This window comes from Melanostigma gelatinosum (assembly GCF_949748355.1).
Source record: "Melanostigma gelatinosum genome assembly, chromosome: 1".
In the NCBI taxonomy this organism is placed as follows: Eukaryota; Metazoa; Chordata; class Actinopteri; order Perciformes; family Zoarcidae; genus Melanostigma; species Melanostigma gelatinosum.
Window position 1 is genome coordinate 19,938,502 of NC_136634.1, and position 10,715 is coordinate 19,949,216.

At 39.8% G+C, this 10,715-nt stretch overlaps 1 protein-coding gene across 1 annotated transcript; it reads left to right on the top strand.

Moving 5' to 3' along the window:
* Nucleotides 1-7,981: 7,981 nt before the first annotated feature.
* On the top strand, nt 7,982-8,496 carry LOC306780972 (protein C19orf12 homolog; the record flags this gene model as incomplete). The annotated part of the gene is made up of 2 exons (XM_079273542.1): nt 7,982-8,141; nt 8,231-8,496. The coding sequence occupies 2 exons, from the start codon at nt 7,982-7,984 to the stop codon at nt 8,494-8,496; spliced, it is 426 nt and encodes a 141-aa protein (XP_079129668.1).
* Between the last annotated feature and the right edge of the window lie 2,219 nt (nt 8,497-10,715).

The window sequence follows — 10,715 nt, forward strand, 5'->3', positions numbered from 1 at the left end:
TGTCTGTGGAAGAACTGGGATACCCTAACGTAGGGGTGCACATGCTCAGAAGGTCTTTTGAAAATAATGTGAACTGTTTTATGACGCTGAAGAGACTCTTTATCAAATGTGAAATCACATGTTGTAAATTTGCACAGACGCCATCACAGTCTTGGTTCCAGGTTATACAGTTATTGTGAAAACAGCTGTATTGTTATGATGTGGGGTGTTTCGCGGACCCAAATGCAGACTCAGACAGCAGAGTTCTATTTCAAAACCAAGGTAGTTTATTTCTCTCAGTCAAGGGAAAAGACAGGTAATGGCCAAAGGCAATAGGAGGCGTCTCCACGCCTCCGCACGGTTCCAAGCCGGAAAGTGGCTAATCCTACACAGCGGCAGACGAAGCAGACAGGAAAACTGTCAAACGTCAAATACGGAGGCACGTCCTCGCGCTCCGCACGGATCCTAGCCGGGAGGTGGCAGGTCACATGTATACCTGGATTCATTTATTATTGGAAGTACACTCATCAGATGAAGGAATTATGTATTCATCAATGGCACTGTTAATCATATAAGAGACATAGTGGTTCTGTTTGTGATAACGGTTTTATACAAAATGTATAAAATACATTTGACACACCACATGAAACATCACACAGGGGAGGAACGATGGAGCTTTCATCCTATCTTTATCCAAGACCGTGTTCTTTCAATTTGAGAGCATCGCTCATTGAGTCCACGCTCAGATTTGGTACTGTCTTTAGCTTGATCCGGTAGACGAATTGAGTTTTTATTTTCTAGTTAGTGTTGGTTTTCTAGAGGGGGCCGGGGACACGCTCACCTGGAAGAAAATGTTGTACATTTTAAAGTTAAATGTATCAGTCTGGTGCACTCTGAGACCAACATCAAGAACATGAACATAATTCAGGCTGAAAGTAACGCAGTTTAAACTGACAAATGCAGGAAGGACAGCTGGCAAGAAATCACTAACTGTGTCATTCTGTAAATTAACCCATTTATAATATCACTGCTTCATCTATAACGCGATAGATCTGACTATAATAACACGTGTATTCACGTTCATGTTTTACTTTGATGTATTCTTATTCTTTCAGCTGAGACCCAGCGATGTGAAACGGACTTTTGGGCAAATAAATAAAAATATATATGAATATAATTCTAAGCAGTGAGGAAGTTTCCTTCCATGATTTAAAAATCACCCACACCAAACATTAAAGTAGCCGGAGACTGTAAGACACGACTCAAGAAGCCGGCACGCGTCAGTGAATGTGTGATGAGAGAATATTTACACATTTCTTTTCTATTTACTCCAAAGTCTGTTTCGCACCACTAAGGCTACAGCTGAAAGAACAAGGCTAAAATATTGTCATACACGCCATGAAAACACATCTGCAACACATTCATTTACCATAATACACACATGTACTTATAGTCAGATCTATCCTGCTCTAAATGAAGCAGTGATGTCATCAATCTGTTAATTTACGATTTCACACATGCAGTCTGAGATTTATTGCCAGCTGTCTTTTTTTGCATTTGTCAGTTTAAACTGTGTGATTATGTAACATTCATGAATGGTCCACGTACCGAGCTCTGATTGGTCAGTGTGTATTTGAATAAAAGGAATTAAATCACACGTTGCTGAGGGAGCAGAGGGGCAGAAAACGATCAGAAGGCAATTCATTGGTGATATTTTGTCTTCAATACATAAATGTTGGAAAACAATCACTTGAGTCGTCTCGTTCCACGACCCACAACTGTTACATATGGACCAGATGGAAGGTAACTGAAGATAGGAGTAATGGTATACTATTTTATTAGTTTAAGGGCTTTTATTTGGTTACCCACCAAGTTGCAGCGAAACCGGATGTTCCTCGTAGAACCTGTCTCGATGGACTTTTTCTGTTCACCTTTTTTTTTGGATGTTTTTCCTCTGACTCATCTCCCGAGTCAAAACCACACCCATTAATGCATTGCTGGTGAAATCCAGGGAACTGCCATTACATGTGAGGAGAACTGAGTTAGCACTATCACACTGGATTAGAATTCAGGGTGGACTTAACGGAAACACAGCAGCGACTGTCCTGTACAATGGTTGGGAGTACTCGACATTCTCTGGTAAAAGCTTTGGATGGGAAGTTAACAGGAAAGTGAAACAGTTCAAATTTGATACCATACAACATAGTCCAGCATAGTAGCAACATTGCTCCATGGATATTTCCACAACCCAAGGTAAATCTGGAGATATTAGAGAAGAGAAGAGAATGGACTGAGAGGAATGTAAACATCGGATACTTGGTTCAAGATTTACTGAATAAAAGATATTCTAATTCTGGAAATATCTTTACAGATGGATCTAAACGCTCAGATAACTGGTTATCAGTGTACACAGCCGAACTGACAGCAGTAATCATCAGTCTTCAGTGGGTGGAGGAGGTCAAACCAATGAAAGTACTTTTGTGTTCACATTCTGCAGCTGCAATACAAAGTATACAATCCGGTCAAACAGTACGAGAGAATCTTTTAACTAAAGTTTATACATCATTACTGAACTCACAACATTTAGGAATAGATGTACATCTCTGTTGGGCACCGGCTCATGTTGGAATAGAGGGAAATGAGGTTGCAGATAAACTTGAGAAAAGAGCGTCAAACAAAAATCATATTTTAGAAATTTGTTTTGGGAGGTCAGAAGCAAAATCAGTAACACAGCACGGAATTATTACATCTTGGCAGGAAATTTGGAATAATGACAATCAGGGTATAAATTACAACAAAATACAGACGTCAGTCAGATTGAGAAGTGATGGAAGTAAAAGTAGAAAAGAAGATGTTACTTTCAGATTGAGGTTCGGACATACAGGACTCAATGACACGTTATACACATCATGAAAAAGACAGAGTGGGATAAATGTGAGATATGCAACTGTAAAGAAACTGTTGAACATGTTGTTGAACATGATAGAGTGGAAGAAGTTCAGGGTGGAAAGAGAAAGACTGAAGAACAGAGTGGTAGATACAGGAAGGGAGTGGAGCATCAAAGGACTGTATATTATTTCCGTTTTATTGATTATCAGAGTCTGAAGGAAGTTTTATTTTGAAAAATGACCGGATTCTCTCGCAATTTCATCCGCCTGTGCCTCTTGACATGTCAAGACGCTTTGTCTCGGTCACAACTCTGCTGGTGTTTTGGATTAAAATCGAGGCTGAATATCCTGAGATCGCCACTAAAGCACTGAAAACCCTGCTTCCATTTCCAACATCCTCTTTGTGAAGCGGGATGTTCTGCAGTGACAGCAATCAAAACAAAATGGCGGAGTAGAGTGGACATCAAGAACAGACTTCGGGTGTCATTGTCTCCCATTACCCCCAGATGGGGTAATGGGAGACTAATGGGAGGGCTGCCACCGATTCAGCAATGTTAAAAGGATCATTTGTGGAGTTACTTGCAACAGCTTAACCTTTTGTTGTGACTTGCATGTATGATTTTAAATATTTGCAAAGCAACAGACAAAATCATTTTTTTTAATATACAGTGTTGTATCATTACTGCTAATGGGTCATAATGTGTGGAGTTTTGTGAAAACTGCCATGGAAAACATGCTGAACACTGGACTAGCAAATAGTGAATTCATAGAATAGAACAGAATAGAATAGAATGCTGGATGGAACTGGAACACAGCTGAGTTCTGGGATTAGAATGTTGAGGTGTCATCTTGTGGATGAAGCCCAGTGCTCCACAGAGGACAGCTGGACAGCTCTGAGGGAAGCCACAGGCAAAACCACTCCTCAAAATTTCTTGTAAAGTATTTTATTTTATTTTATATGACTGGTCAGACTCCCTGTTGAGGTGAAGGTCTGTCATCTGGCAAATTGGCAGATGAACTTGCAAGCTTTTCAACCTCACTTCAGGCTTCCGGTGTGTCCGATGTCGGCTGCTGTGGTAATATACCCTCACCAAACTCCTGTCGTGTAAACCAGGAGCATATCTGACCTGTAACTTTGGATTCAGAATAGACTTTGACTGCTACCACTTTTCATAATTTGGCTCACGATGTTTGGTGCCACTATTATAATTGAAGGATTACCAAATCCCTCCTTGAATATCAAATTGTTAACATTGATTATTTACTGAGAGTAAAGTACAGTAAAACTTAGAGAGCTTTGCTTAGAGGAGGGATATTTTGAAATATAGTATTTATAATCATACAGTTGTAAAATAATGAACTAACTGTGTAAAATGTTGGCATTTACTCTAACCTCCAATTAGGACAGTGTTTTCATGCTGTCATTCACTCACTCTCTGTGCTTTCTCTCCTCACAAGTTTCTATGGATCATTGTTATATCTGGACACTGGTCTTGCCTCTAACGTAGTTGTGACACATGCAAGAGTAACTTCCCTGGTTGCCCTGATCGTGACAGTGAGCGTGTACTGTCGGGGAGAGGCAGTCACGTATCTCCTGAGTGAGAACCAGCAGCATATCTGACCTGTAGCATTGGATTCAGAATAGATTTTGTCCGTTACCACTTTTCGTAATTTGGCTCAGGACGTTTGGTGCCACTATAATAATTTAAGGATTACCAAATCCCTCCTTGAATATCAAATTGTTAGCATTGATTATTTACTGAGGGTCAAGTACAGTAAAACGTATAGAGCTTTGCTCAGAGGAGTGATATTTTGAAATAATTAATTTACAACTGTATGACTATAAATACTATAACTACCGGTATGTAAAGTTTGAGGATTTACTCTGACTTCCTACATTAGGACAGTCTTTGTATGCTCTCATTCACTCCCTCATCTCTCTGACTCTCGCTCTCTGGCTCCTACTCTATCAGCTGACAGTGGGCGATTTCGCCACGGCCTCCCTCAGCCAATCATATATTTCCTGTCAAACTTTAAAGACCTGTTCTCTTCTGTGCAGTCAGCTGTCATTTCAGTACGAACCGATGTGACCCTCCTCCCCATTCATCATTACATCTGGTGTTCAAGGTTTCTTCCACTGAGGGCAGTCCCACTCCACATGCCATCATCTATCTTCAACCTGCCCCTACTGTCTTCAACAACTCTACCAGTGTCGACTCTCCAAAATTTTAACTTTACTTTGCACAATTTAATAAATGTATTTGTTCACTGTAAATTAAGTTTCTCCTGATTTAACAAGCTGTGTCTCCCTGTATAAGTGTGTCAATGATCTCCCGGTGGCTTCAGTTCTATTTGTTTTGTTTTTTGTGATGTATGTTATTTTATTTCAAACTAATTTGCAATCATAAGAAGCGTGGTCTTTGTTGGTGAAATGTTTCTCACATACAAACAATTACTTATCGTAAAAAATCTTCAAATATATAGTAGAGTAAAATGTTTTCGGTGCGTTTTCTAGAAACTACAGGTCTGATGAGGAAAGTGGGAACAGGTGTGTAGGTGGGAGGGGCTGTCATGTGACCAGGACTGGCAGGTCTGGGGAGTGAGCAGGGGCTGGAGAGAAGGACAGAGAGCCAGGACGGGCAAAACCACCAACCCACTAGAAAGTCTCTGACCTCCCTCGAACTTCTCAGACAGTTTAAGTCAGGGGTGCCGCCACGTCATTTTATGTGGCCCACGAATCCGCCAGAATTTATTTTCTTTTTTTATAAAAAAAATAAAATAAAAAATAAAAAGTTAGATTTGATAATAAAAATATCCCCATCGTCGAAATGATGAGATCGAAAGTCGAAGTTATGAGATAGAAAGGCATAATGATGAGCTACTTAAACACACAGTCACAGAAGCAGCTCTTTGGCTGCTTACTGTACACTTGCAAATATTATTGTGAGTATATTGATGACTACTTTAAACGTGGCTTTACAACACATGAAACACTTCACGTGGGATTGTGCAAACGCACCCTTGAAAGTATTTTAAGCTTTGAACAAAGTTATTATAATTACTTGTGTTTGCTATTTTCTTTAATAGTTTGATCTTTGATAGAGTAATCTGGGTTTCTTAACCCTAAATTAAAAGGATTTAAGTTACAATAACAGAAATGTGCTGAAATATAGTTTTACATTTATATAACTGCATGTACAATATTTTAACATTTGAATAAACAATCAAATGCAGAGACAGTTATTTACCAATCTGTTGGGAGTAGTTACATTTACACCGTCTTACATTTACAACCGGCCCTTTGAGGCCGACCGTGATGCTGATGTGGCCCGGAGTGAAGATGAGCTTGACACCCCTGCTCTAAGTGCATGTTTAATTTTTTCAAGACTTAAAAAAAACATCACATCCTTAAGCCAGGCATATATGGCTCTTTTCTTATTAAATGGCTCACTTCTCCCTTTGGTCGTATCTTGAATGCCCAAACTATTAGGCGTAGTTATCACTTATATTAACATAATCACAACCAAAAGAAAAATAATAATCACAAAACAGTTGATGTGCTTTACTGTAACGTCCAGTCGTAATAAATACTTCTCAGTCTCAACTATTATCCAAATAACTATGATAAAGCCACATTTTTTGCTGACAGTATAGCTTTCCCATCATGATCTGCTTCACTGAATATCTAACAACATACAGAGATATATATTCTAGATCATGTATCAACTGCTGACAAACCCCTTGAATGAATAAGAGCGGATGTTTACTTTTGCAGTGGTGGAATCTAACTAATTAATTAACTATATTTCAAAACTTTAGTTATAGTTACTTTGCAAAGTTAGATTGTTGATAACAACATAAGGTAGGTTAGAATATATTATTACAGATAGTAAATATAGTAGCGGTGTATTAGATCTGGATTATTCTTCCACCCCTGGACTTCAGTAAGTTAAGTGACACAATGTCACACTTTTAATGGAATATCTTACGTGTGACTTATTATCTCCAACTAATGGCCTATAGTGCCAGTACGCTGTTGTGCTGAAACATGTTGGTTAGATGTCTTTAGGAGAAGATGTACTGTTGTCTGAGGTGCAGGGGAATGTGTCACAGACTTTCAGATGTGAAATAACTAAATAACATTACAGTGGATGAGAGAGCTTTAGGGCTCTTAGTGTTTGGAGCCAGACAATTAAAAACTACGAAGTTGTATTTCCTAAACGTGTAAAAGGACAAAATATCTATGTTTTAAAGTATCACTTTTGTATCAGAAGGCACATTTGTGAGGCTTATAAGGACTTAAGTGTGAAATGTTTGCCTAAAGCAGAACAGCTGGAGGTTAGAGTGGGTGACGTCAGCCGCTCCGCTACTGCCCCCTTCTGGCCTGGACAGGATCCAACACTGATCCTCTTAACATTCATAACATAAAGTTAATTTTATGTCAAAATAAAATAAATACATGAACAACAATGTGACTACATCCTGTGTGGGTCACATTCTTCTAAAGATAAAAATATTAATTTCCGCAGATATTAGTTTACATCACCACAAACATGAATATAAAGCACATCACATGTATTTTACAGCATCCCAAAGATGCTTTCCAGGTCAGATCAGAGTTGAATCGCTGAATCCATGGAAATATTACAATACATGTTTGATTCCTGTATTTAAAATGTTTTGAAAATTATCATCCCACAAATATGAGTTGCTGTCAAGTGCACCTTTAAAATGTTAAAGTGATATTCAGAGATTATTAAAGTAATTTAGGGTACTTGTAATTAGTTTAGCCTGAACACATTGGTCAATTGTTATTGGGGTGAATATGTCGAGATATGTTAAGTTATTATAATCTTCTGATAAATGAAGTATATTAAGGGGTGAAGGGGTCAGTTTGTGTTTTCTTCAGGATTTAGTTTGGTTCATTTAAAATGATCAAGATTAAATAATAGTTGCAATGTACCACCAGTAAACAACACTTGCTTCCCTTTTATAATGTATCACATCTACAAAACACGCACTACGGGCTTCATATCTGGTCACAGAATAGCAAGAAAGGGGCTACCTCACACAATCACCGAAGACTCCTGAAATGTATAAATCTGATCCACAGTATGTGCCATCGACTTGATGATGTCATGAAGCTGTGTTGTGAGTTATCTGCAAATCAGCAAATCCAGACCACAGTGAAAGGCTCAGGGAAGGGAGCAGCAGCAGCGGGCGGTCTGGCCTTCGCTGGAGGGTTAGTCGGGGGACCTCTTGGTATCGCAGTCGGTGAGTGGGAATAAATGCATGCAACAGTTTCTCCCACTCGTGTGTGTGCAATCATAATTCCACATGTTTGAAACCCTCTTAACATGTAGGCGGTGCTGTCGGAGGCCTTCTGGGCTGCTGGCTGACCAGTGGACAGTTCAAACCGCTGCCTCAGATCATAATGGAGCTCAGTCCTCAGCAGCAGCAGCAGCTTTATGGTAGTCTTCTGGCCGTGCTGGGAGACATTCAGTGGACAGATTTGGCTCAGCTAACTGCTCTAGTGATGGGCAACGCCACCCTGAAGCAGCAGCTGACGGCGACCCTTCTCGGGTACATCTCCAAGGAGCTCCAGGCGCAGGTGCACTACGTGGATTAGTGTCTGTGGAAGAACTGGGATACCCTAACGTAGGGGTGCACATGCTCAGAAGGTCTTTTGAAAATAATGTGAACTGTTTTATGACGCTGAAGAGACTCTTTATCAAATGTGAAATCACATGTTGTAAATTTGCACAGACGCCATCACAGTCTTGGTTCCAGGTTATACAGTTATTGTGAAAACAGCTGTATTGTTATGATGTGGGGTGTTTCGCGGACCCAAATGCAGACTCAGACAGCAGAGTTCTATTTCAAAACCAAGGTAGTTTATTTCTCTCAGTCAAGGGAAAAGACAGGTAATGGCCAAAGGCAATAGGAGGCGTCTCCACGCCTCCGCACGGTTCCAAGCCGGAAAGTGGCTAATCCTACACAGCGGCAGACGAAGCAGACAGGAAAACTGTCAAACGTCAAATACGGAGGCACGTCCTCGCGCTCCGCACGGATCCTAGCCGGGAGGTGGCAGGTCACATGTATACCTGGATTCATTTATTATTGGAAGTACACTCATCAGATGAAGGAATTATGTATTCATCAATGGCACTGTTAATCATATAAGAGACATAGTGGTTCTGTTTGTGATAACGGTTTTATACAAAATGTATAAAATACATTTGACACACCACATGAAACATCACACAGGGGAGGAACGATGGAGCTTTCATCCTATCTTTATCCAAGACCGTGTTCTTTCAATTTGAGAGCATCGCTCATTGAGTCCACGCTCAGATTTGGTACTGTCTTTAGCTTGATCCGGTAGACGAATTGAGTTTTTATTTTCTAGTTAGTGTTGGTTTTCTAGAGGGGGCCGGGGACACGCTCACCTGGAAGAAAATGTTGTACATTTTAAAGTTAAATGTATCAGTCTGGTGCACTCTGAGACCAACATCAAGAACATGAACATAATTCAGGCTGAAAGTAACGCAGTTTAAACTGACAAATGCAGGAAGGACAGCTGGCAAGAAATCACTAACTGTGTCATTCTGTAAATTAACCCATTTATAATATCACTGCTTCATCTATAACGCGATAGATCTGACTATAATAACATGTGTATTCACGTTCATGTTTTACTTTGATGTATTCTTATTCTTTCAGCTGAGACCCAGCGATGTGAAACGGACTTTTGGGCAAATAAATAAATATATATATGAATATAATTCTAAGCAGTGAGGAAGTTTCCTTCCATGATTTAAAATCACCCACACCAAACATTAAAGTAGCCGGAGACTGTAAGACACGACTCAAGAAGCCGGCACGCGTCAGTGAATGTGTGATGAGAGAATATTTACACATTTATTTTCTATTTACTCCAAAGTCTGTTTCGCACCACTGAGGCTACAGCTGAAAGAACAAGGCTAAAATATTGTCATACACGCCATGAAAACACATCTGCAACACATTCATTTACCATAATACACACATGTACTTATAGTCAGATCTATCATGCTCTAAATGAAGCAGTGATGTCATCAATCTGTTAATTTACAATTTCACACATGCAGTCTGAGATTTATTGCCAGCTGTCTTTTTTTGCATTTGTCAGTTTAAACTGTGTGATTATGTAACATTCATTAATGGTCCACGTACCGAGCTCTGATTGGTCAGTGTGTATTTGAATAAAAGGAATTAAATCACACGTTGCTGAGGGAGCAGAGGGGCAGAAAACGATCAGAAGGCATTTCATTGGTGATATTTTGTCTTCAATACATAAATGTTGGAAAACAATCACTTGAGTCGTCTCGTTCCACGACCCACAACTGTTACATATGGACCAGATGGAAGGTAACTGAAGATAGGAGTAATGGTATACTATTTTATTAGTTTAAGGGCTTTTATTTGGTTACCCACCAAGTTGCAGCGAAACCGGATGTTCCTCGTAGAACCTGTCTCGATGGACTTTTATCTGTTCACCTTTTTTTTTGGATGTTTTTCCTCTGACTCATCTCCCGAGTCAAAACCACACCCATTAATGCATTGCTGGTGAAATCCAGGGAACTGCCATTACATGTGAGGAGAACTGAGTTAGCACTATCACACTGGATTAGAATTCAGGGTGGACTTAACGGAAACACAGCAGCGACTGTCCTGTACAATGGTTGGGAGTACTCGACATTCTCTGGTAAAAGCTTTGGATGGGAAGTTAACAGGAAAGTGAAACAGTTCAAATTTGATACCATACAACATAGTCCAGCATATTAGTAGCAACATTGCTCCATGGAT